Source organism: Triticum aestivum, chromosome 3D (genome assembly GCF_018294505.1).
Source record: "Triticum aestivum cultivar Chinese Spring chromosome 3D, IWGSC CS RefSeq v2.1, whole genome shotgun sequence".
In the NCBI taxonomy this organism is placed as follows: domain Eukaryota; kingdom Viridiplantae; phylum Streptophyta; class Magnoliopsida; order Poales; family Poaceae; genus Triticum; species Triticum aestivum.
The window spans coordinates 31,861,521-31,889,303 of record NC_057802.1 but is presented as its reverse complement, the minus strand read 5'-3'; the positions used below and the strand labels follow the sequence as shown (position 1 = coordinate 31,889,303).

The following is a 27,783-nucleotide window of genomic DNA, read 5'->3' as shown; positions in this document are numbered from 1 at the left end:
GACACCAGGCAGGCGACGAGGTTCTTCAATAGTAACGCCTTCAAGAAGGAAGCAACATTCAAATGTCGTCGTCGTCGGATCCAACCACCGCGACCGAAATCTAGGCTTTCACCCTGAAGAATCAATCCGAGCATATCTGAGAAATGCCTCCAACAAAGTAACAACGTTAAAACATCGCCATTGCCAGGTATAAGCAGCTCAGGTCAGGCCTAGGTTTCACCGCGGACCTCGCAATCAGCTGCTAAGCCACTCAAGTGTTGTTGTCACCACTTTTCCACAATTCCAACAACTACATGCAATGCAACCGCAAATTTAAACAAGAATTGATGTTAGAAAATCTGTCTTTGGTCCTTATTTCTAGGTGTAGATCTTACTCGTTGATTGATATGTTTAGTAAATCTTAATTATTTGAATCTTAGTTATAATCTGTATTTTGTAATTTGAATTTTGACAAGAATCAATGTTAGAAAATCAGCCTCTGTTTTTCTTTTTTGCTTTTAGCTGTAGAGCTTAATCGTCGATGGTTATATTTAGTAAAAAAATATCATCCAAATCTTAAATATAATCTGAATTTTATTATAAAATTTTAACAAGAATTAATGTTAGAAAATATGTCTTTGGTTTTTTACTTCTGGGGGTAGATCTTACTCGTTGATTGTTATTTTTAGTAAAACTTGATTATGCTAATCTTAATTATAATCTGATTTTTTAATTCGAATTTTAACAAGAATCAATGCTAGAAAAACGGTATCTGGTTTTCATTTCTAGGTGAAGATCTTACTCATTGATTGTTATATTTAGTAAAAAAATATCATCCAAATCTTAAATATAATCTGAATTTTATTATACAATTTTTTTAACAAGATTAAAGTTAGAAAACCGGTCCTTGGTATTTTACTTCTAGGTGTAGATCTTACTCATTACTAGAGTTTTATTATTCAAATGTTAAATATTATTCCAATCTTAACAAGAACCAATGTTAGAACAATTGTCTCTGGTTTTTCATTCTAGGTGTAGATATTAGTCATCGATAGTTATATTTAGTAAATATAATTATCTAAATCTTAGATATAATCTGAATTTTATATCCGGATCTTAACAAGAATGAATGCTAAATCGGTGTGTTGTTTTCACTTCTAGGTGTAGATCTTACTCATCGATCGTTATATTTAGTAAAATTTATTATCCAAACCTTAAATATAATTGTCATAGACCAAACATCACTCGGTGAAATTTGGCGTGTGATTCTACCACCCGCCTTTTTTTTGAGTGCATTGCTGTTTCTTGGATTTCCTTGGATCCTTGGCAAAAGGCCGACACTCACATGGCGGTCGATCGAATAGCTATTACGGGCTCCAACCAACGGTCGGCAAGGCGGTCGATCTTTTCGAATCAACACCCGGCATACACGTTGCCCCCCCCCCCCCCCCCCCCCCCCCCCAAATTGCCTTTTTTACTGTCAAGCACGAGTATATATTTGTTTTACATATGGATACAACATGCACTTGTCTGCGAAGAAAAATGTTGTAGGTTGCCGGCTCTAATGACAATATTTTGCTGCATACATGCATGGTTCAAGTTGATTGTGTTACGTTCTTTTCATACACTAATCCAAGCATATGTTTTTGGGTGACCCGGTACAGCGCGGCGAACCGGCACGTACCCAAGCTCTCGCGAAACAGGAGGTGATCTAGGTCTCGCCCGCGGCCGCCTCCGACCGCCAATTCAGGGTAGGTGCTCCTAAGTCCTAATCCTACCATGCTCCCATGCCGCGCCGCACCGGAGCGCCCCCGCCTGCTGCCTCCCGTTTCACTCCAGCGCATCTCCTCCCCCGCCGTCGCCGCCGCCGAGGACATCGCAGGCAAAGCCTGTGTGCCTCAGCGGCGGCGTTTCTCCTCGGCCAATGGTTCGGTCAGGACGGTGGCGGCCCGCGATGGCCGGATCTAGCAATGGGTGCGGTACTGCGGTGGCTAGGCAGGTGGCAGCGGACAACGACAGGTGCAGCGGCGGCGGCTTGGGCACCCGATGTGGGCCCACATGGGCTTCGGCGGGCCGCACTTGCTGATCTCGTGTACCATCCCGTCAATGGCTTGCTGCCTCTGGGATCGACCCGCAACTCGAGGACGTCAGGGGCTTCGGCCCTGGGCGTGGGAGTGGTGGCCACCTCCTTCGCCGGAGATGGTCGGCCTGAGGCTGGGTGGTCGGAGTTTCAGATCCGTCATCTAGTCCCGGCTGCGAGTTGGGAAGACAGAGTTGCCGGTGAAAACCGAGCCGATGACGGGCGATGGCGGCGTTTTGCGTCATTGCCTTGATGAAGGCATGGTCATGTAACTTCTGTCGACCCACTCATGCTGCTTCGGGGGAAGCCCTAGGATCTGGTCTTCCAGATCGGACGATGGCGGTACTACGGTGTCGTTTCTCTCTTGGGAGCATCGTTTGTGGAGCAGCGCTGGAAGACAGAGGCAGGAGGTGGAGCGGCTTCATCTTGCACGAGGCTTCGGTGGATCTGTCAAGTCATGCCTAGCCGACAGGTGCTCTGAGTCATGCCTGGTTGGCAGGTGCTACGCACGACAGATCTTTCTGATTCTTCGCGTCCGGGCAGACGAGCGCAGGACGGTGGCGCCGTTGGGCGCTGTGGTGGCGTCGATGGATGTCCAGCCTGGCAGGGATGATGCGGATCTCTATCCTGAAGATGGGCCAGTGGTCCGATGATGATGGCGGCTTCTAAAACGTGTGCATGTGGTGTGCGCTTTAGGTAGGCTACATCGGCTGTTGGTCCCGATACGTTATGTGGATGGATCGGTGACGGCACCGGTTTTAGATATGGGGAGTGAGAACACTCCAAATTATCAAGTTTGTAGGTGTGAGTGGTGGCTTTCGGGTGGATTGATATATGTTCTTGTCAGACCTTTCTAGATTAATTAATAAAGATGGCTGCATGCATCGATTGATGCAGAGGCTGGGTTTTAACCTCCTTTTCCAAAAAAAATAGTACTCACATCGCTCTTAATTTTTCCAAACAATAGTAAAAAGATGAGCTAGCATACGTAATTCCATTCCTTCCTTGCTCGGTGTATTTTCGGACACTGACCTGTATGCCTACAGAATAGTATTTTTCAATTATGCGAGTATAAATAGTTACAAAAAAAAATCATGAGCAGTGGTCCTTTTTGGGTTTGCAACTCTGAGACTAAGGCTAGAAATGTTATCGTAATGTTTACTTCAAGTTCAAGATCACTGCTTTACTCTCTGAACATCCTTAAAATTTTCAACCATTCCGAGATAAAGAACTTCTGGAAGAAAATAAATGAGCACTCAAACTAATATGCATCTTCTCTCAGAAGTTACTGAAGTACGAGAGATGAGTGTTGTGGAGCAACTATGTCAGGTAAAAAATGTAATCTAGATGGTACTGTACAAGGTTAATCACATACCCCTATAATATGTGAGAGTTTAGACTAGTGTTACACATCGCAAAGCCAACATCAATTAAATTACGAGCACAACTGTTCACATTTGATGTTACATACAAGATTGATTGTCAGAAGTCTAGACGCGAAGAGATGGGATTGATGTGATCACTGAATTTTGAATAATACGAGGGCTAAGAATTGCTACCAACATTAGCCCCCATACAAATCCAGGTTTTTCCCATTTAACTCCAGCAGTGGGTAAGACCAGAGCAAACCCCCAACCGTGGCTAGTATGACCACCTCTCGAATCCCAGACCAGCAGTAGGCAGTAGCATAACAGCGCAGTCCTCCATGACCAGAGATCATCATTTTCAGGTGGAGTGTGCTCAATGGATCAGCATCAGCATTAATGCCTCCACAACAGACATGAACTCGCCGACGACTGGTCCAGTGGCAGCATAACAAGCACACCAGTTCAGTTCCAGGCCACTCCAAATCCAAATTACCAGCACATGTCTCGTGGAATATCTTCCTTCTTTTCTCCGATGGATGGATATCCAATTGCCCATCTGAACTTTTGTGGCTGGACAGCCTGTACTTTAATGACTACTGACAACTTTGTTCAAAATAAAGGAAATTGAAATTCATGTACTGTCGAAACTGATGAAAACTATCTTTGTCCGAGCTTACCATCAAAATAGTTGGATAGCAAATGTGAAAAGATATTAAGTTCAATATTTAGTATCCTTCACATATAGTGATGAATGCTAGGCACGAACAAGAGAATTGTGTGAGTTACACTGTCAACAGCAGAATCACAGGGAAATATGTTCTGAGAATGGATCTGGTTGAGAACACTAATCCTGAACAATTATAATAATTAAAAAAAGTAAAAGAAAAATATACTCATGAGGCATCGAAGTCTCCATACATTGTGCAAAGTAACAAACAGGAGATGTCCCCGAAAACCAACAAACAGGAATACCAGATCGAAGTAGACGCAAAACATTCCCAAGCAACTTGACCCAGAAGTCGAGAACAAGAGATCTGGCCCATATGCAGCATTCGATTTTTATGAAGGCACTAACCCCATGACTTTCCGTGACTATCCGGAAGTTAAGCATTCATCAAAACAGGGCGTGTAAGGAAGATATGGTTCACAGTCACAGAAGTATTTTCCTTTGTCGTAGACAACTTGTGCCTTCCCGCTATCCATATCATACGACATAAATTTCTCTTCCACCGCATCTATGGAGAAAATCAAATCACAGTCCGGATGGATAGCAATCAATCTATATGACTCATCAAGTTTGCAAAGATGACTTCCGCACGGTTCCGAAATGTTAGGACGCTTTCCTAACAGTTCTGAAATGTTTGCAGTATGCTTCAGGGTCCACTCTCCACTAGCATCATTCTCAAGAACCCAAACTGAGAGTAGCCAGCCGTTGCCATCAAAGTTAGCTAGTATTTGCATAGAGTGCAAGCGTCTTTGAGACTGGCCAATGCATCCCCGGTGATGGAACGCCTCGGAATTTCCCGCCAAGTATTGCCTTCCACGTCCACCGCGACAACCGGAGAAACCTTAAAACCGTCGGTGGTCAAATGCAGAGTGCCATTCAGAAAGACAGAATCCGGTTCCACATATAAACCAAAACTAGTTTCTTCACCCCACCCACTCTGCTTTGAAGTCCATGTTCTGGTTTGGGACGAGTAGATCTGGTACCAAATCTGGAAATACAGAAAACGATATGAGCTTTAAATGTCCAGTCGGATATGGTATCGGATACCGGATATCTTCATCTGATATGGAATAGGATACAAAATGATATCAGGCGGATACCGGATTATCCAGTCTTGCTAATTTGGGATATTTCCGTTTTTCTTCCATCGGCCCAGCCCAAAATGGAAGAACAACAAACTGGTACATCCTGAGGGTATCAGCTTACAATATACTAGCACATACCAAAAGCCAACCGAGTACATGAAATCCCACAATCAAATGCCTAAGCAAAACAATAAGACCCTCTAGGAAGAGTTGTCCATGCGTGAAGACCCCTCAGCGTCTCCACCATTGCCCCCAAATTAACCCTTGTCCCTACTGGGCATCGGTCTTCACACATGCAGAAAGGTAATATTTTGAGAGATTTCTCTATATGGGGATTTGGTCGAGAAGGTCGTCGAGGACTCCAGATCCCAGGAGACAATGTCTTCCTCACGAGATAGCATGATGTCTCCATTTCCTCATGTAGAGCCTCCCACTACAATATATCAGCTTCGCTGAAGAATCTCCTGAAATATAGGAGACACCGAACACCATAGAAAGCCTTATAGGCCGAGAGGTTCAACCAAATAGAGAAAAGGCTCGGGTGGCTATCTTTCAAGGGGTTTGTGCCCTGAACCAGTCCAAACAGAAGGGTGAACACTTTTCTTACCCAGAGAATGTTTAGTGTCGAGCTTGAAGTAGTGTTTGATTCCATGGAGGCTTTTCTAAAATTGCCATCCACCATGACCAGAAGAGGAGATGATATTTGCGCTACCATATTTGGCAAAAACGATCAACTTACGAAGGTTGCACTCCTGATATAGTTTGCAGATCCATTTGGACATGAGGGCAATTTTCAGCATCTGAGAGCTAAGAATGTCGAGCCACATTATTTGGTAGTAAGAGACTAAACATATCAAGTGCAGTGCAGACATCTTCATGTTCTGCAGAAAATTCATTTCCATGTAACTAGCTGACAATGAAAGCTAATGCAGCCGCAAAAGTGTCACTAGGAGCAACAAAAGGCATATTCATTTCTTCTCAGGGCAGAAGCAGATATTGTCTAATCAAATACATGTGGGTAGTCATTAACATAACATAATTTGCCAAGTGTTAATTAGTTGAGATCATCTTGTTCAGAAAAGCGGAAGATCGGGGCAATTGGGACAGTCACGGTCGAGTGCATATTCCTAGCAGAACCTGCACCAACATGAATTTCTTGGTAACTTTGCCTAATGCCTGGTACACAATAATCTAGTCAGTACATGATACAACTGCTTGTGAGTCGAACCAATATTCTACAACTACAAGAGGCGATGGCATGTTCATATGACAGGTAAGAGGAGCAATTCATATGGACCTTCTAAAAAATTGTTCAACTGTAAAAATATGGTTATCATATCAAAGTTTCAGGAAAGACCCATAACAAGAATTTTACTATATACTCCCTCCGTCCGAAAATACTTGTCGCAAAAATGGATGCAAATGGATGCATCTAAAACTAAAATATGTCTAGATACAACCATTCCTCTGACAAGTATTTCCGGACGGAGGGAGTATGTTGCTTGTCAAATGCATACATTATAGCATCTGCTTGAAACTAAATGTGGTGACTATAGGAAGGTAAGGGCAAAGACATAAGTCAAAGTCATTTGTAATACATAGATCATCTACAGCTTGCTCAACAGTCAAGCCAGGGGCATTAGTTATCGAAGCATATATTTTGCAAAATACGTCTGAAGTAAATAATCTAGAGGCATGACGGTACCAGTGCAATTGTGTATAAAGCTTCCAGTCTTCCTATAGTGCTCATTCTCAGCTCTTCAGTATGCTTAACTCAGGGGCTTGATCTACCTTGTCTTCAAACGCAACTCTAGTTCGAGTCTCCAAATCTGTTCAGCCCTGAGCTCTTCGGTTTTACAAACGGGCTGCAGCCTCAACATCTCATTCTCAGCTTTCAGACAGTGACCTGTATGCATATAAAATACTACAGCGAAATCACATGATGTATTTTGAAATATGCAAGTACTAAGAATTAGTGATGATCTTTTAAACCTTGACCATATTCATCAGTGCACCTCATAAATGATATATATAATAATAACTAGACAGTAGAACAAAGCTTCAAATTCTCCTCGGCTAACCAACATTATTCAAAGTCATAAAAGGCATACCCCCAAATATCAATTTCCCTGTGAAGTAAATAGTTTGCAAATTTCCCTGTGAAGTAAATAATCTAGAGGCATGACGGTACGGGTACAATTGTATATAAAGCTTTGTCTTCCTGTATGTATAAACTTGAGAATGAACGTTCATTCTCAACTCTCAACTTTCCAATCTGCTTCCTCAGGGGCTTGATTTCCTTTGTTCCAAATGCAACTCTAGTTCGAGTCTCAGAATCTGTTCAGCCCTGAGCTCATTCGTCCTCTGAACGAGCTTCAGCTTCAGCATCTCATTTTCAGCTTTCAGACAGTTAGCTGAATACATACTCCCTCCGTTCCTAAATATAAGTCCTTTTAGAGATTTTAATACGGACTACATATGGAGCAAAATGAGTGAATCGACACTCTAAAATGTGTCTATATACATCCGTATGTAGTTCGTATTGAAATCTGTAAAAAGACTTATATTTAGGATTACATGTAGAATGCCAAACATATATTCGCATTCGCATTACATGTAGAATGCCAACCATATATCAGTAGATTCATCATAAGATGTAGTTGCGTATTTTATATATTTGGTATTATAGATAAAAAAATAGTTTTCTTTATAAATTTGGTCAAAGTTTGCAAAGTTTGACTTTTCAGAAAATCTATACGCACTACATTATGGAATGGAGGGAGTATGCAAGAAAGCTGAACCTGACCAAATACAGACATCTTCATGTTCTGGAGCAACCCCATTAATTACCAGGAGCACAAGATACAAGAAGTCTTCTGCTCCTAGGACTAGCAGAAGGAACTTGGGTCATTTTTATTCGAGCCCTCTGATATGCTGCAAATTGACAACGATGTGCTTTCTTACATTGATCTCCATACTAGGAGCTAAAAGTTACCATCACCATCAGTACATGAAAGCAAATATGTTAACTCATTAAGTGACTGGGCATGTTTATATAAAGAACAGTGGAAGAAAAGGCTTTGAATTCTCTGTAGATTGTTCTGAGTCACAAAAACAGGGCAAATGCACCTGAACACCAGCAAACACGAAGACTAAATCGGAGTGGGCGCAGAACTTTCCAAGAAATTGCCCCAGAGGTAGAGATGCGGTCCAGATTCAACATCTGAATTTTTGTTCCATGCCTGTTCAATGACTATCTGGATGGTAGTTCCGCAAAACAAGGCGTGTAAGGATGATAGAGTTGAAGGTAGTGTCCCCCCTTCTTGTAGACAACATCAACTTCCTGGGTATCCATATCATACGACATAAGTCTCTCTTCCACCCCATCTACGAAGAAAACCAAACCACTATCTGGATGCATGGCAATCAACGTATATAAGCTGAATTTCCCGCGAACACCTAACTTTTTCGAGATGTTTGCCACATGCTTCTGGGTCCACTTAGCATAATCCTCAAGAACGCAGACCATGAGCAAGGTGCAATCATCATATTGTTTTACTAAGTCTATAGTGTGCAGGCGTCCTTGAGACCTCCCGATGCCATGACCAAAGGATGGCCTCCAAAATGCCTGCCAAGTCTTGCCGTCCATGTCCACGTGACGATCAAAGTATTGTTGGCCGGCAAATGCAAATGCAGCACACCATTCATAAAGACAGACACTGATTCCTCGGAATTATCCAAATGAATTCCTTGACTCCACCCAATCTGCTTGGAAGCCCATGTTCTGGTCTCGGACGAGTAGATCTTCAGTCCGGTGAGCGTGCCGCCATCATAGAGATCCTGCTCGAACAAAAACACCGTGAAGCCGGAGGGATCGGCCGGGTCGAAGCCCAGACGTGTGATGCTCTGCAGGTTCATATGTTGTGTGCGAGGAAGCACAGTCCACTCCTCGGTTGCCGGATTGCACACGAGATAATCTATGTCCAACGAAGATGACGGGGTGGGCGACGTGAAGCACCCGCAGAGGAGGCCACCGCTGCAATCCACGAGTATGAAGCCATGGGTATAGCCGCCGCCGCGAAGGAAAGGGAAGGACGGGTCGACCAGGGGCCGACGGCCTGAACTGCCGCCCGGGAAGTTGAGGAAACGCACGTCGTGGTGGTTGTGGAGGGCGTGGCAGAAGAAGCCGGAGAGGGTCTGCAGCGACCGCCTGACGAGGCCGGGGTCGGAGCAGAGGGCGCGCCACGACGGCGACACGCACCTGAAGCGGCACAGCGACCTGTAGGGCACCCGCGCCAGGATCTCCACGAGGAGCTCCTCCGGGAGGCTCGCCGCCGACCAGGACATCTCTTCCATCCCGTCTCGCGGAGACTTTGCCGGCGGCGGCGGCGGCGGCGGCGTAGGTGTGGGGGATTTCGGGAGGAGGAGGTTAGTGGGAGAATGTGAGCAGGGTCTCGAGAGGTTTTCTTGCCCTAGTGCTTTTTTACAATGGATTTTGTTTGTATAAAGTTTTATTTTCTCCTCAAGCCAGAAATGTTTTATGCTCCTTTTTTTTCAAAATAAATTTTATTGTTCTATTTATAAATAATACACTCTCCGTCAGTGCCAAGAACGCTTTTATATTAGGACGCCGATAACTGCCACACGTGTGGGCGTTAAGGAATCTGCCCACACGTTCTGTGTGGTGCCTAAGAGGACCAGCCCACACGTCTGTGTGTGGACAAAACAACTAGCGCCCATACGCCTCTTTTTTCCCTCCCGGTCCCTCTTACACGCGTGCGTGTGGGCGAAATAGATAACGCCCACACGCCCGGTACGTCAGGCCACGTACCTCGTGGTCCCGCACGCCCCACGTGACACTTTACTGCGCGCCCCGCAGTTGCCATGGGCCGGACCCTCGTCCATGTTCGTTTAAGTGCAGTTGCCATGTCGGACAACTACAGTTGCCATGTTTGCTCAACTGCAGTTGCCATCTCAGGTCACAGTTCCAGATTGCCATTTTTTGGACAACTACAGTTGTTGCCATGTGTGGTCTGGTCTACTGCAGTTGCCATGATTTCAAAACTTTAGGAATTGCCACCTACTAACACTAGGCAGTTGCCATGTAGCGCTACAAAAAAAGGCATGGCAAAAAACATGTTCGGGTAAAAGAGAGAGTTGCCATGTGCTCACAAGCATGCTAGGGCAGTTGCCATTTAAAAAGAAAGAGTTGCCATCTGCTTACGTGCACGCTAGAGCAGTTTGCTATATACCATGCAAAACATATGGCAACTGACATGTTCGGGTAAAAAAAAGAGAGAGTTGCCATCTGCTTGCAATCACACTAGGGCAGTTGCCATGTACATTGCAAAACGCATGGCAACTGGCAGTTTGGGTGTGGGAGAGGAGGCGGGCATGTGGGCGAGATGGCAAACGTCCACACACCAGCCCTTGTGCGTGACTGAAAACTGGTGTGTGGGCGAACTGCTAAACGCCCACACACCGGCCCCTCCGTGTGGTAAAACGGATGTGTGGGTGACTTCTCTCACACACCACACACGCGAGTTGTCCTACATGGCATACAAAATCAGCTAATTCGTGCAAAAATTCGTGCAGAAGTTACTGGACGATGATGGAGGCGTGTGGGTGAGTTGGCTAACGCCCACACGTGTGGGCGTTACACTTTTCGTTATATTATGAGATGGAGGGAATATTTTATTATTCCAAGACCAATTTGATCAATTGACTCATACAAATAATGTCACAAAACTACGCTAGCCATTTAATTGGTACTTGTGGTTGTTTCTCTCTCTTGGCTCCCATGACCTATAGGTGCAAGAGATGGCCCATCTTCACCGACTCCTAGCAAGGCACGGGCATCTGCTCCCTCTATGTGTTGCTCTGACAATGAGAGGGGGTAGGGACCCTTGATCTTCGGTGCATTGGTGGGAGGGTTAGAAATTTCAAATTCATCTCGGGTGGATTGTAGTGAGACAATGGTAGTGTCACTAGCGTGGAATCAGATCTTCTCGCCTCCCTCTTGTGTTCCGTGGTGTTTCTCCCTATCCTCGGAAGACGTGTAGAGAATCGGGTGTCCTTAAATCTGGTTTTTTTCCTTCTGCAGATTTGTCTCGGTGGCACTCTCATGCGAAGCGGCCAACATAGTTTTGCGTTTTGGTTATCCGTGGACTCGTACGAGTCCATTTTGTATAAAGTTTTCTTTTCTCCTCAAGCCAAAAATGTTTTATGCTCTTTTTTGTTTCAAAATAAATTTTATTGTTCTATTTATAAATAATACACTCTCCGTCGGTGCCAAGAACGCTTTTATATTATGAGACGGAGGGAATATTTTATTATTCCAAGACCAATTTGATCAATTGACTCATACAAATAATGTCACAAAACTACGCTAGCCATTTAATTGGTACTTGTGGTTGTTTTTCTCTCTTGGCTCCAATGACCTATAGGTGCAAGGGATGGCCCATCTTCACCGACTCCAAGCAAGGCATGGGCATCTGCTCCCTCTGTGTGTTGCTCTGACGATAAGAGGGGGTAGGGACCCTTGATCTTCGGTGCGTTGGTGGGAGGGTTAGAAATTTCTAATTCATCTCGGGTGGATTGTAGCGAGACAATGGTAGTGTCACTAGCGTGGAATCAGATCTTCTCGCCTCCCTCTTGTGTTCGGTGGTGTTTCTCCCTATCCTCGGAAGACGTGTAGAGAATCGGGTGTCCTTAAATCTGGTTTTTTCCTTCTGCAGATTTGTCTCGGTGGCACTCTCATGCGAAGCGGCCAACATAGTTTTGCGTTTTGGTTATCCGTGGACTCGTACGAGTCCATTTTGTATAAAGTTTTGTTTTCTCCTCAAGCCAGAAATGTTTTATGCTCCTTTTTTTCAAAATAAATTTTATTGTTCTATTTATAAATAATACACTCTCCGTCAGTGCCAAGAACGCTTTTATATTATGAGACAGAGGGAATATTTTATTATTCCAAGACCAATTTGATCAATTGACTCATACAAATAATGTCACAAAACTACGCTAGCCATTTAATTGGTACTTGTGGTTGTTTTTCTCTCTTGGCTCCCATGACATATAGGTGCAAGGGATGGCCCATCTTTGTTGGGGAACGTACTAATTTCAAAAAAATTCCCACGCACACGCAAGATCATGGTGATGCATAGCAACGAGAGGGGAGAGTGTTGTCCACATACCCTCGTAGACCGAAAGATCATGGTGATGTAGTCGTACGTCTTCACGATCCGGCCGATCAAGTACCGAACGCACGGCACCTCCGAGTTCAGCACACGTTCAGCTCGATGACGTCCCTCGAACTCCGATCCAGCCGAGTGTTGAGGGAGAGTTTCGTCAGCACGACGGCGTGGTGACGATGATGATGTTCTACCGACGCAGGGCTTCGCCTAAGCACCGCTACGATATTATCGAGGTGTAATATGGTGGAGGGGGGCACCGCACACGGCTAAGAGATCAATAGATCAATTGTTGTGTCTATGGGGTGCCCCCTGCCCCCGTATATAAAGGAGCAAGGGGGAGGCCGGCCGGCCCTTGTTGGCGCGCCAGGAGGAGGAGTCCTCCTCCTAGTAGGAGTAGGACTCCCCTCTTTCCTACTCCTACTAGGAGGGGGAAAGGAAGGGGGAGAGGGGGAAGGAAAGGGGGGCGCCGCCCCCCCTCTCCTAGTCCAATTCGGACCAGAGGGGGAGGGGGCGCGCGGCCCCTCCTGGCTGCCCCCTCTCTCTCCACTAAGGCCCATAAGGCCCATTACTTCTCCCGGGGGGTTCCGGTAACCCTCCGGCACTCCGGTTTTCTCCGAAATCACCCGGAACACTTCCGGTGTCCGAATATAGCCGTCCGATATATCAATCTTTATGTCTCGACCATTTCGAGACTCCTCGTCATGTCCGTGATCACATCCGGGACTCCGAACAACCTTCGGTACATCAAAACATATAAACTCATAATATAACTGTCATCGTAACGTTAAGCGTGCGGACCCTACGGGTTCGAGAACTATGTAAACATGACCGAGACTCGTCTCCGGTCAATAAACAATAGCGGAACCTGGATGCTCATATTGGCTCCCACATATTCTACGAAGATCTTTATCGGTCAGACCGCATAACAACATACGTTGTCCCCTTTGTCATCGGTATGTTACTTGCCCGAGATTCGATCGTCGGTATCTCAATACCTAGTTCAATCTCGTTACCGGCAAGTCTCTTTACTCGTTCTGTAATACATCATCTCGCAACAAACTCTTTAGTTGCAATGCTTGCAAGGCTTAAGTGATGTGCATTACCGAGAGGGCCCAGAGATACCTCTCCGACAATCGGAGTGACAAATCCTAATCTCGAAATACGCCAACCCAACAAGTACCTTCGGAGACACCTGTAGAGCACCTTTATAATCACCCAGTTACGTTGTGACGTTTGGTAGCACACAAAGTGTTCCTCCGGTAAACAGGAGTTGCATAATCTCATAGTCATAGGAACATGTATAAGTCATGAAGAAAGCATTAGCAACATACTAAACGATCAAGTGCTAAGCTAACGGAATGGGTCAAGTCAATCACATCATTCTCCTAATGATGTTATCCCGTTAATCAAATGACAACTCATGTCTTTGGCTAGGAAACATAACCATCTTTGATCAACGAGCTAGTCAAGTAGAGGCATACTAGTGACACTCTGTTTGTCTATGTATTCACACAAGTATTATGTTTCCGGTTAATACAATTCTAGCATGAATAATAAACATTTATCATGAAATAAGGAAATAAATAATAACTTTATTATTTCCTCTAGGGCATATTTCCTTCAGTCTCCCACTTGCACTAGAGTCAATAATCTAGATTACACAGTAATGATTCTTACACCCATGGAGCCTTGGTGCTGATCATGTTTTGCTCGTGGAAGAGGCTTAGTCAACGGGTCTGCAACATTCAGATCCGTATGTATCTTGCAAATTTCTATGTCTCCCACCTGGACTAAATCCCGGATGGAATTGAAGCGTCTTTTGATGTGCTTGGTTCCCTTGTGAAATCTGGATTCCTTTACTAAGGCAATTGCACCAGTATTGTCACAAAAGATTTTCATTGGACCCGATGCACTAGGTATGACACCTAGATCGGATATGAACTCCTTCATCCAGACTCCTTCATTTGCTGCTTCCGAAGCAGCTATGTACTCCGCTTCACACGTAGATCCTTCCACGACGCTTTGTTTAGAACTGCACCAACTGACAGCTCCACCGTTCAATGTAAACACGTATCCGGTTTGCGATTTAGAATCGTCCGGATCAGTGTCAAAGCTCGCATCGACGTAACCATTTACGATGAGCTCTTTGTCACCTCGAGAAACATATCCTTAGTCCTTTTCAGGTATTTCAGGATGTTCTCGGCCGCTGTCCAGTGATCCACTCCTGGATTACTTTGGTACCTTCCTGCTAGACTTATAGCAAGGCATACATCAGGTCTGGTACACAGCATTGCATACATGATAGAGCCTATGGCTGAAGCATAGGGAACATCTTTCATCTTCTCTCTATCTTCTGCAGTGGTCGGGCATTGAGTCTTACTCAATTTCACACCTTGTAACACAGGCAAGAACCCTTTCTTTGCTTGATCCATTTTGAACTTTTTCAAAACTTTGTCAAGGTATGTGTTTTGTGAAAGTCCAATTAAGCGTCTTGATCTATCTCTATAAATCTTGATGCCCAATATATATGCAGCTTCACCGAGGTCTTTCATTGAAAAACTATTATTCAAGTATCCCTTTATGCTATCCAGAAATTCTATATCATTTCCAATCAGCAATATGCCATCCACATATAATATCAGAAATGCTACAGAGCTCCCACTCACTTTCTTGTAAATACAGGCTTCTCCAAAACTCTGTATAAAACCAAATGCTTTGATCACACTATCAAAGCGTTTATTCCAACTCCGAGAGGCTTGCACCAGTCCATAAATGGATCGCTGGAGTTTGCAGACTTTGTTAGCTTCCTTTGGATCGACAAAACCTTCTGATTGTATCATATACAACTCTTTTTCCAGAAATCCATTCAGGAATGCAGTTTTGACATCCATTTGCCAAATTTCATAATCATAAAATGCGGCAATTGCTAACATGATTCGGACAGACTTAAGCATTGCTACGGGTGAGAAGGTCTCATCGTAGTCAATCCCTTGAACTTGTTGAAAACATTTCGCAACAAGTCGAGCTTTATAGACAGTAACATTACCGTCACCGGCAGTCTTCTTCTTGAAGATCCATTTATTTTCAATGGCTTGCCGATCATCGGGCAAGTCAACCAAAGTCCATACTTTGTTCTCATACATGGATCCCATCTCGGATTTCATGGCCTCAAGCCATTTTGCGGAATCTGGGCTCACCATCGCTTCTTCATAGTTCGTAGGTTCGTCATGGTCTAGTAACATAACCTTCAGAACAGGATTACCGTACCACTGTGGTGCGGATCTTACTCTGGTTGATCTACGAGGTTCAGTAATAACTTGATCTGAAGTTTCATGATCATCATCATTAACTTCCTCACTAATTGACGTAGGTGTCGCAGAAACTGGTTTCTGCGATGAACTACTTTCCAATAAGGGAGCAGGTACAGTTACCTCATCAAGTTCTACTTTCCTCCCACTCACTTCTTTCGAGAGCTCCTTCTCCAGAAAATTTCCGAATTTAGCAACAAAAGTTTTGCCTTCGGATCTGTGATAGAAGGTGTACCCAACGGTCTCCTTTGGGTATCCTATGAAGACACATTTCTCCGATTTGGGTTCGAGCTTATCAGGTTGAAGTTTTTTCACATAAGCATCGCAGCCCCAAACTTTAAGAAACGACAACTTTGGTTTCTTGCCAAACCATAGTTCATAAGGTGTCGTCTCAACGGATTTTGATGTTGCCCTATTTAACGTGAATGCAGCCGTCTCTAAAGCATAACCCCAAAACGATAGCGGTAAATCAGTAAGAGACATCATAGATCGCACCATATCTAGTAAAGTACGATTACGACGTTCGGACACACCATTACGTTGTGGTGTTCCGGGTGGCGTGAGTTGCGAAACTATTCCGCATTGTTTCAAATGTAGACCAAACTCGTAACTCAAATATTCTCCTCCACGATCTGATCGTAGAAACTTTATTTTCTTGTTAGGATGATTTTCAACTTCACTCTGAAATTCTTTGAACTTTTCAAATGTTTCAGAATTATGTTTCATTAAGTAGATATACCCATATCTGCTCAAATCATCTGTGAAGGTGAGAAAATAACGATATCCGCCACGAGCCTCAATATTCATCGGACCACATACATCTGTATGTATGATTTCCAACAAATCTGTTGCTCTCTCCATAGTTCCGGAGAACGGCGTTTTAGTCATCTTGCCCATGAGGCACCGTTCGCAAGTACCAAGTGATTCATAATCAAGTGGTTTCCAAAAGTCCATCAGTATGGAGTTTCTTCATGCGCTTTACACCGATATGACCTAAACGGCAGTGCCACAAATAAGTTGCACTATCATTATCAACTCTGCATCTTTTGGCTTCAATATTATGAATATGTGTATCACTACTATCGAGATTCAACAAAAATAGACCACTCTTCAAGGGTGCATGACCATAAAAGATATTACTCATATAAATAGAACAACCATTATTCTCTGATTTAAATGAATAACCGTCTCGCATCAAACAAGATCCAGATATAATGTTCATGCTTAACGCTGGCACCAAATAACAATTATTTAGGTCTAAAACTAATCCCGAAGGTAGATGTAGAGGTAGCGTGCCGACCGCGATCACATCGACTTTGGAACCATTTCCCACGCGTATCGTCACCTCGTCCTTAGCCAATCTTCGCTTAATCCGTAGCCCTTGTTTCGAGTTGCAAATATTAGCAACAGAACCAGTATCAAATACCCAGGTGCTACCGCGAGCATTAGTAAGGTACACATCAATAATATGTATATCACATATACCTTTGTTCACCTTGCCATCCTTCTTATCCGCCAAATACTTGGGGCAGTTCCGCTTCCAGTGACCAGTCTGCTTGCAGTAAAAGCACTCAGTCTCAGGCTTAGGTCCAGACTTGGGTTTCTTCTCCTGAGCAGCAACTTGTTTGCTGTTCTTCTTGAAGTTCCCCTTCTTCTTCCCTTTACACTTTTTCTTGAAACTAGTGGTCTTATTGACCATCAACACTTGATGTTCCTTTTTGGTTTCTACCTTCACAGCCTTTAGCATTGCGAAAAGCTCGGGAATCGTCTTATCCATCCCTTACATATTATAGTTCATCACGAAGCTCTTTGTAGCTTGGTGGCAGTGATTGAAGAATTCTGTCAATGACGCTATCATCCGGAAGATTAACTCCCAGTTGAATCAAGTGATTGTTATACTCAGACATTTTGAGTATATGCTCACTGATAGAACTATTCTCTTCCATCTTGCAGTTGTAGAACTTATTGGAGACTTCATATCTCTCAATCCGGGCATTTGCTTGAAATATTAACTTCAACTCCTGGAACATCTCATATGCTCTGCCAGACGTTCATAACATCTGGTGTTGCTCCTGCAGCAGGCCTGGCACCCAGCGGTGCTTCCAGGACGTAATTCTTCTGTGCAGCAATGAGGATAATCCTCAAGTTACGGACCCAGTCCGTGTAATTGCTACCATCATCTTTCAACTTTGCTTTCTCAAGGAACGCATTAAAATTCAACGGAACAACAGCACGAGCCATCTATCTACAATCAACATAGACAAGCAAGATACTATCAGGTACTAAGTTCATGATAAATTCAAGTTCAATTAATCATATTACTTAAGAACTCCCACTTAGATAGACATCCCTCTAATCCTCTAAGTGATCACGTGATCCATATCAACTAAACCATGTCCGATCATCACGTGAGATGGAGTAGTTTCAAGGGTGAACATCACTATGTTGATCATATCTACTATATGATTCACGCTCGACCTTTCGGTCTCCGTGTTCCGAGGCCATATCTGTTATATGCTAGGCTCGTCAAGTTTAACCTGAGTATTCCGCGTGTGCAACTGTTTTGCACCCGTTGTATTTGAACGTAGAGCCTATCACACCCGATCATCACGTGGTGTCTCAGCACGAAGAACTTTCGCAACGGTGCATACTCAGGGAGAACACTTATACTTTGATAATTTAGTGAAGGATCATCTTATAATTCTACCGTCGATCAAAGCAAGATAAGATGCATAAAAGATAAACATCACATGCAATCAATATAAGTGATATGATATGGCCATCATCATCTTGTGCTTGTGATCTCCATCTCCGAAGCACCGTCATGATCACCATCGTCATCGGCGTGACACCTTGATCTCCATCGTAGCATCGTTGTCGTCTCGCCAACTATTGCTTCTACAACTATCGCTACCGCTTAGTGATAAAGTAAAACAATTACATGGCGATTGCATTGCATACAATAAAGCGACAACCATATGGCCCCTGCCAGTTGCCGATAACTCGGTTACAAAACATGATCATCTCATACAATAAAAGTATCATGTCTTGACCATATCACATCACAACATGCCCTGCAAAAAAAAGTTAGACATCCTCTACTTTGTTGTTGCAAGTTTTACGTGGCTGCTACGGGCTTAGCAAGAACCGTTCTTACCTACGCATCAAAACCACAACGATAGTTTGTCAAGTTGGTGCTGTTTTAACCTTCGCAAGGACCGGGCGTAGCCACACTCGGTTCAACTAAAGTGAGAGAGACAGACACCCGCCGGTCACCTTTAAGCAACGAGTGCTCGCAACGGTGAAACCAGTCTCGCGTAAGCGTACGCGTAATGTCGGTCCGGGCCGCTTCATCTCACAATACCGCCGAACCAAAGTATGACATGCTGGTAAGCAGTATGACTTATATCGCCCACAACTCACTTGTGTTCTACTCGTGCATATAACATCAACGCATAAAACCTGGCTCGGATGCCACTGTTGGGGAACGTAGTAATTTCAAAAAATTTCCTACGCACACGCAAGATCATGGTGATGCATAGCAACGAGAGGGGAGAGTGTTGTCCACGTACCCTCGTAGACCGAAAGCGGAAGCGTTAACACAACGTGGTTGATGTAGTCGTACGTCTTCACGATCCGACCGATCAAGTACCGAACGCACGGCACCTCCGAGTTCAGCACATGTTCAGCTCGATGACGTCCCTCGAACTCCGATCCAGCCGAGTGTTGAGGGAGAGTTTCATCAGCACGACGGCGTGGTGACGATGATGATGTTCTACCGACGCAGGGCTTCGCCTAAGCACCGCTACGATATTATCGAGGTGTAATATGGTGGAGGGGGGCACCGCACACGGCTAAGAGATCAATAAATCAATTGTTGTGTCTATGGGGTGCCCCCCTGCCCCCGTATATAAAGGAGCAAGGGGGAGGCCGGCCGGCCCTTGTTGGCGCGCCAGGAGGAGGAGTCCTCCTCCTAGTAGGAGTAGGACTCCCCTCTTTCCTACGCCTACTAGGAGGGGGAAAGGAAGGGGGAGAGGGGGAAGGAAAGGGGGGCGCCGCCCCCCTCCTAGTCCAATTCGGACCAGAGGGGGAGGGGGCGCGCGGCCCCTCCTGGCTGCCCCCTCTCTCTCCACTAAGGCCCATAAGGCCCATTACTTCTCCCGGGGGGGTTCCGGTAACCCTCCGGCACTCCGGTTTTCTCCGAAATCACCCGGAACACTTCCGGTGTCCGAATATAGCCATCCAATATATCAATCTTTATGTCTCGACCATTTCGAGACTCCTCGTCATGTCCGTGATCACATCCGGGACTCCGAACAACCTTCGGTACATCAAAACATATACACTCATAATATAACTGTCATCGTAACGTTAAGCGTGCGGACCCTACGGGTTCGAGAACTATGTAGACATGACCAAGACTCGTCTCCGGTCAATAACCAATAGCAGAACCTGGATCCTCATATTGGCTCCCACATATTATACGAAGATCTTTATCGGTCAGACCGCATAACAACATACGTTGTTCCCTTTGTCATCGGTATGTTACTTGCCCGAGATTCGATCATCGGTATCTCAATACCTAGTTCAATCTCATTACCGGCAAGTCTCTTTACTCGTTCTGTAATACATCATCTCCCAACAAACTCTTTAGTTGCAATGCTTGCAAGGCTTCAGTGATGTGCATTACCGAGAGGGCCCAGAGATACCTCTCCGACAATCGGAGTGACAAATCCTAATCTCGAAATACGCCAACCCAACAAGTACCTTCGGAGACACCTGTAGAGCACCTTTATAATCACCCAGTTACGTTGTGATGTTTGGTAGCACACAAAGTGTTCCTCCGGTAAACGGGAGTTGCATAATCTCATAGTCATAGGAACATGTATAAGTCATGAAGAAAGCATTAGCAACATACTAAACGATCAAGTGCTAAGCTAACGGAATGGGTCAAGTCAATCACATCATTCTCCTAATGATGTGATCCTGTTAATCAAATGACAACTCATGTCTATGGCTAGGAAACATAACCATCTTTGATCAACGAGCTAGTCAAGTAGAGGCATACTAGTGACACTCTGTTTGTCTATGTATTCACACAAGTATTATGTTTCCGGTTAATACAATTATAGCATGAATAATAAACATTTATCATGAAATAAGGAAATAAATAATAACTTTATTATTGCCTCTAGGGCATATTTCCTTCAATCTTCACCGACTCCTAGCAAGGCACGGGCATCTGCTCCCTCTGTGTGTTGCTCTGACGATAAGAGGGGGTAGGGACCCTTGATCTTCGGTGCGTTGGTGGGAGGCTTAGAAATTTCAAATTCATCTCGGGTGGATTGTAGCGAGACAATGGTAGTGTCACTAGCGTGGAATCAGATCTTCTCGCCTCCCTCTTGTGTTCGGTGGTGTTTCTCCCTATCCTCGGAAGACGTGTAGAGAATCGGGTGTCCTTAAATCTGGTTTTTTTCCTTCTGCAGATTTGTCTCGGTGGCACTCTCAAGCGAAGCGGCCAACATAGTTTTGCGTTTTGGTTATCCGTGGACTCGTACGAGTCCATTTTGTATAAAGTTTTCTTTTCTCCTCAAGCCAGAAATGTTTTATGCTCCTTTTTTCAAAAGAAATTTTATTGTTCTATTTATAAATAATACACTCTCCGTCAGTGCCAAGAACGCCTTTATATTATGAGACGGAGGGAATATTTTATTATTCCAAGACCAATTTGATCAATTGACTCATACAAATAATGTCACAAAACTACGCTAGCCATTTAATTGGTACTTGTGGTTGTTTTTCTCTCTTGGCTTCCATGACCTATAGGTGCAAGGGATGGCCCATCTTCACCGACTCCTAGCAAGGCACGGGCATCTGCTCCCTCTGTGTGTTGCTCTGACGATGAGAGGGGGTAGGGACCCTTGATCTTCGGTGCGTTGGTGGGAGGGTTAGAAATTTCAAATTCATCTCGGGTGGATTGTAGCGAGACAATGGTAGTGTCACTAGCGTGGAATCGGATCTTCTCGCCTCCCTCTTGTGTTCCGTGGTGTTTCTCCCTATCCTTGGAAGACGTGTAGAGGATTGGGTGTCCCTAAATCTGGTTTTTTCCTTCTGCAGGTTTGTCTCGATGGCGCTCTCATGCGAAGCTGCCAACATGGTTTTGCGTTTTGGTTATCTGGGTTTCAGTTTTGATAGACGAAGGTTTGTCAACGGCGGCTTTGCGAAGCGTGCAAGACTTGTATTCTCTAGTCAGTCTGGTCGGATCTGGGACATCCTATATGTAATAGCCCGAAACCGACGCTCGAGATGCCTCCCCTTATATTTGTTGTAGGCACGTTACTTATTTGTTTATCGCATTCATCATCGCATCATTCGCATTGCATCGGCACTCCGTTGCCCTCATTTTTCCAAACTTGCATCTGTTCATAGTTGTCGTTTCTCCCCATTGTTGTTGATGACCGTTTTGAGACGAACCACAATTGCACGAGCCCGCGGCATCGTCAAAATATTATTTTCTAAGTGGGAATAAAACATCCTTAGAATGGGTTAAAAGTTGGCATGCTGTCTTATTGTATTGTAGGTAGACTGCCTGTCAAATTTCGTCGCATTCGGAGATCGTTTTATACCCCAACTGTTAAAATATAGTGGCACTATAGCCATTTCAAATTGTCAGACGTTTTCGGTATTAAAACTTGTTGTCGGGCCTCTCATTTCCCTCTCGTGTCAAATCCAAGCCACTCTACACAACCCGCTAGACCCATCTAAGAGCATCTCCGGCCGTTGGCCCCCCAAGGAGGCATAAAAATCGCCTCCTGGGGGCGAGCCGACGGTAGAATTGGCTCTGGGGGCGGTTGGGCACCCAGCCGTCGCCCACAGACGCCGATATCGACTCATTTCTGGCCGCTTTTCGGCCCACTTTGGGCGAAAAATGGCCCGATATCGGCCCGAATCGGCCCATATTCGGCGTGGTTCGGCGTGAATTCTCAACATAAGTAATTTTTGCATCACATAGTTCATCACAGAAAATCAATAAAAATCAAATAGTTCAACAACAAATATTTCAATACAAATTATATAGTTCAAGAAATAAAAACTCATATTTCATCACACGTCGAGCTAGGCGTCGCCCTTGATCCTCCATAGGTGCTCCACCAGATCCTGCTGCAGATGTTGATGCACCTGTGGGTCTCGGATCTCCTGACGCATATTGAGGTAGGCAGTCCAGGTTGCTGGTAGCTGGTGATCAACTTGGGCTAGAGGACCCTGCCTGTAGTATGGTTCAGTGTCAAGCACTAGCTCTTCCTGCTCGCTCTCAATGATCATATTGTGCAAGATGACACAACAAGTCATGATCTCCCACATTTGATCTTTCAGCCAGGTCTGAGCAGGGTACATGACAACAGCAAATTGAGATTGGAGCACACCAAATGCCCGCTCGACATCCTTCCTGTAAGCCTCCTGCACCTTGGCAAAGTGGGACTTCTTGCCTCCTGGCACAACGTTTGAGATAGTCTTCACAAATGTAAACCATCTCGGATAGATGCCATCAGCTAGGTAGTACCCCTTGTTGTAGTGCCGCCCATTGACCTCGAAGTTCACCAGAGGAGAATGACCTTCAACAAGCTTGGCAAAGACAGGGGAGCACTGCAGCACGTTGATGTCATTGTGAGTTCCTGGCATACGAAAGAAGGAGTGCCAAATCCAGAGGTCCTGCGTGGCCACCGCCTCAAGTACCACACCGCAACCACCTGGCGCCTTTGTACATCCCCTGCCAAGCAAATGGGTAGTTCTTCCATTTCCAATGCATGTAGTCGATGCTTCCAAGCATCCCAGGAAATCCTCTTGCTGCATTCTGTGCTAGGATCCGAGCTGTGTCTTCCGCATTAGGTGTTCGCAAGTATTGCGGTCCAAACACTGCCACCACTGCCATGCAGAACTTGTAGAAACACTCGATGGTCGTGGACTCGGCCATGCGCCCATAGTCGTCGAGTGAATCACCGGGAGCTCCGTATGCAAGCATCCTCATCGTTGTTGTGCACTTCTGGATTGAGGTGAATCCAAGTTTGCCGGTGCAATCCTTCTTGCACTTGAAGTAGCCGTCGAACTCCCGGATGGAATTCACAATCCTGAGGAAAAGCTTTTGGCCCATCCGATAACGGCGCCGAAATACTTTGTTGCCGTGCAGTGGAGCGTCGGCGAAGTAGTCGGAGTAGAGCATGCAGTAGCCTTCCAGACGATGCCGGTTCTTTGCTTTCATCCGCCCCGGCGCCGAGCCACCTCGCCGCGGCCTTTCATTGCTCGCGAGCAGGCCGGCGAAGGCGGCGAGGACCATGAGATGCTCCTCTTCCTGGACGTCGGCATCGGCTTCCTCCTCCAGCAGCGCGGCGAGTGCCTCTTCGTCGTCCGAGTCCATTGCCGGGCAGCCAAATCGCCAAACACCTTGCGGGCGTGGTGGGCGCACACCAGCCAGTACACTGCCCTGCGTGGCCGGAACGCCGGAAAAATCGCCCGGACGGTGGTGGAGAGGCTGTCGCGGCGAAACCTCCTTTCTTTTTCGGCGGGGAATGGCCTATCTAGCGGTGATGGGCGGTGGACGACACCGGGATCGGCAGGGTGGCGGCCGAGCGCGCGGGGGGTGGGGGCGAATCTGGATGGTTGGCTTGACTTTTCGCCTGATTGTGTGGCCCAGGCGTGTTTTTCTCTTGCGCCGGAGCCCCCGAGCGCCCCCCCCCCCCCAGTGCGCCGGGTTCGGCCTGCGATCGCCGGGCCCAAAAACGGGCCGAGCTGGCGGATTTCGGCGTCTTGGGGGCGCGACTGGGCGTTTTTTCGGCGCCGGCGCGTAAAAAGCCGCCGGGGGGGGGGGGGCTGTTGGGGGCGCGGGTGGAGTTGCTCTAAGACCTAACCATCTTACTGGACGTCGGATCACGATCCGATGTTCAAAAACTGTCTAGAACCAAAGTACTACATGATACTCAACCCTCTCTTTCTTCATTTAATTCTGTGACACCTCATCAAAATTGCCTAGTTGGCATGCATGATACTATTATTACAACCAGCCTCATGGAGGATTTGCTGGCAACAGAGTGATTAACAACCAATCAGATCAACATGTAACCGTAAAACCATTCCTTTTCTAGTCAGTCGTTGCCCAACAGATTCATTACGAATAATATGTTGACACCTAAGTTCAGATAAACACCAGAGGAGACTGAACAGATCAACAAGTGCAGACATCGTAATGTTCTGCCGCAAACCCATTTCTAAGATAAGTAGTAACTAGCAGCCATTAGAGCTCGCATAACCGTAAAAGCATCACTAAAAGCAACAAACGGCGTTGCCATGTGAGCAGAATCTACCTAACTAAATCATACAATGAGGTATTAACACAACATAATTTCACTGGCTGTTAGTTGGAGCCATCACTTTCATCTTCCTCAGAACAAGACGAAGAGTGCTTGTGCTTCTCAGGGCAGTTGCGGTAGTCATGGTCGAGTACATATTCCTTACAGCCTTCGTTTTTTCTGTGGCTTTGCCTGGTACACATGGGTCCTTGCAACTTTCGCTATTGGCGCTCATGGCGTGGCTTGGTGCTTACGTCCGGCTCTCTGCTGAGAGGTGGACCGCGTCGGCAAGGTGCTGGACTTTGGCGCAGGCTATGACTGGTCGACGACGCTATGGTCCATGGTTTGGTGGTGGTGATTCAGATCTAGTCGGCCGAGTGGGGTTGATTGCATACTATGTTGCAGCAACCTCCTACGGCGTCATGACGGATTGGTCACCGAAAGATCAGGAGTGTTCAACTCTAAAGATTGAGTGGTTGACTGCGGCGGTGAGATGCAAATTATGAACGACGACTATTATGCAGAGGGATAGTTGTGCAGCGGTGGCGGTTGCATCGCTTGTAGTTGCTGGGATCGCGGAAAAGTGGTGGTGACAACACTTGAGTGACTTCGATGGTGCTACACGAGCAGCCGATCGTGAGCTCCGTGCTGAAAGGCTAGCCCTCACCCGAGCTGGTTATACCTGGCGATGACGATGTTTTAATGTTGTTACCTTGTTGGAGTCATTTCTCGGATATGCTCAGATTGATTTTTCAGGGTGAAAGCCTAGATTCCGGCCATGGTACTTGGATCCGGCGACTTCTGCATTTGAATGTTGTTTCCTTCTTGAAGGCGTTACTATTGAAGAGCCTTGTTGTCTGCGTGGTGTAAAGATGGTTGGTGCAAATATGTTCATTGTTGTAGTTTGCCGATCACGTCCCTGACCACTTTGTTTTTTCTTTGTTACTCGCCTAAACATAGCTTTGGTCTTATATGACTTTGCTATTTGTTGGTGTATTTTTATATGTGCGCATTAGTGTTGGCTATGTGCATCATAACTATACAGAGGCTGGTTGTGTGCTCTTTGAGTTTGTATCCACTTGATGCTCCTTAATAGCCAATAAAATCCACCAATTGTTGAAAGTAACAAAATATGTAAAACAAATATATACTCGTGCTTGACAGTAAAAAATGCAATTGGGGGTGGGGGGCGACGTGTCAGCCCGGTGTTGATTTGAAAAGAACGACTGCCTCTCCTAGCCGTTGGATGGAGCCCATAAAAGCCTTCCGATCGACCGCCACATGTATGTGTGCCTTTTGCCAAGGATTCAAGAAAATCCAAGAAACAACAATGCACTCAAAAGGAAAAAAAAGGCGGGAGGTAGAATCAAACGCCAAATTTCATCAAGTGATGTTTGGTCTATGAAAATTATATTTAATATTTGGATAATAAAATTTTACTAAATATAACCATCGACGAGTAAGATCTACACCTAGAAGTGAAAACAACAAACTGATTTCATATCATTGATTATTGTTAAGATCTGGGTAATAAAAGATTATGTCTAAGATTTACATAATCAAATTTTACTCAATATAACCATCGATGAGTAATATGTACACCTAGAAGAAAAAGACAATTTTTCTACCATTGGTTCTTGTCAAGATTCGGATTATATTTAAGATTTGAATAATGAAATTCTAATAAGGAGTAAGATCAACATCTAGAAGTAAAAAAACCAATGAAAGATTTTCTAACATATTAATTTTTGTTAAAAGATTGTATAATAAAATTCAGATTATATTTAAGATCTGGATGATATTTTTTTACTAAATATAACCATCGATCAGTAAGATCTTCACCTCGAAATCAAAACCAGAGACCGATTTTCTAACATTGATTCTTGTTAAAATTCAAATTATAATTAAGTTTCAGATAATAAGTTTTACTAAAAATAACAATCAATGAGTAAGATCTACACCTAGAAGTAAAAAACCAAAGACAAAATTTCTAACATTAATTCTTGTTAAAATTTGTACAATAAAATTCAGATTATATTTAAGATTTGGATGATATTTTTTTTACTAAATATAACCATCAACTAGTAAAAAGTCAAAAAAAACAGAGACTGGTTTTTTCTCAAATTTGGATTATATCTAAGATTTGATTTTTGTAGTACTATAAATATACCCATAGAAAACAACTCTTCTTCTCGTCCCCAAATTCCGCCGTTGCCTCAGGAAGGAATGGAACAGATGTCCCAGCCGGTGGCGACCCTCCCGGAAGAGCTCCTCATGGAGATCCTGGCGCGGGTGCCCTACCGTTCCCTCTGCCGCTTCCGGTGCGTGTCGCCATCATGGCGGACCCTCTGCTCCAACCGCGGCCTCCTTAGACGGTCACCGCAGACCCTCGCCGGCTTCTTTTGTGGCACTTCTCAAAACATCTGCCACCTGCTTTTCCTCAATTTTCCGGCCGGCAGGTCAGGCCAGCAGCCACTGGTCGATCCATCCCTCCCTTACCTGCACGGCGGCGGCTATACCCATTGCTGCGGTGGCCTCCTCCTCTGCAAGTGCTTCACGTCATCTCCCCCGGGCGTGGATTACGTTGTGTGCAATCCGGCTACCGAGGATTGGACCGTGTTGCCTCACACCGAGGAGCTGCGCCCGGAGAACATCATCCTTCTCGGCTTCGACCCTGCCGATCCCTCCTGCTTCGTGGCCTTC

General features: G+C 45.2%; 1 protein-coding gene across 1 annotated transcript; it reads right to left on the bottom strand.

Annotated features, from left to right (window-relative positions):
• Positions 1 to 4,295: 4,295 nt before the first annotated feature.
• LOC123077127 (F-box/kelch-repeat protein At5g15710-like) lies at positions 4,296 to 9,697 on the bottom strand. The gene is made up of 2 exons (XM_044499343.1): positions 6,944 to 9,697; positions 4,296 to 5,141 (listed from the first exon to the last, which is right to left on the bottom strand). Exon 1 carries the CDS (start codon positions 9,592 to 9,594, stop codon positions 8,803 to 8,805), a length of 792 nt encoding a protein of 263 aa, XP_044355278.1. The 5' UTR covers positions 9,595 to 9,697; the 3' UTR covers positions 4,296 to 5,141; positions 6,944 to 8,802.
• Positions 9,698 to 27,783: the final 18,086 nt, after the last annotated feature.

Bases quoted from the DNA above. Each gene is read 5' to 3' on its own strand.
- LOC123077127 (XM_044499343.1), bottom strand. From the start codon at position 9,594: ATGGAAGAGATGTCCTGGTCGGCGGCGAGCCTCCCGGAGGAGCTCCTC.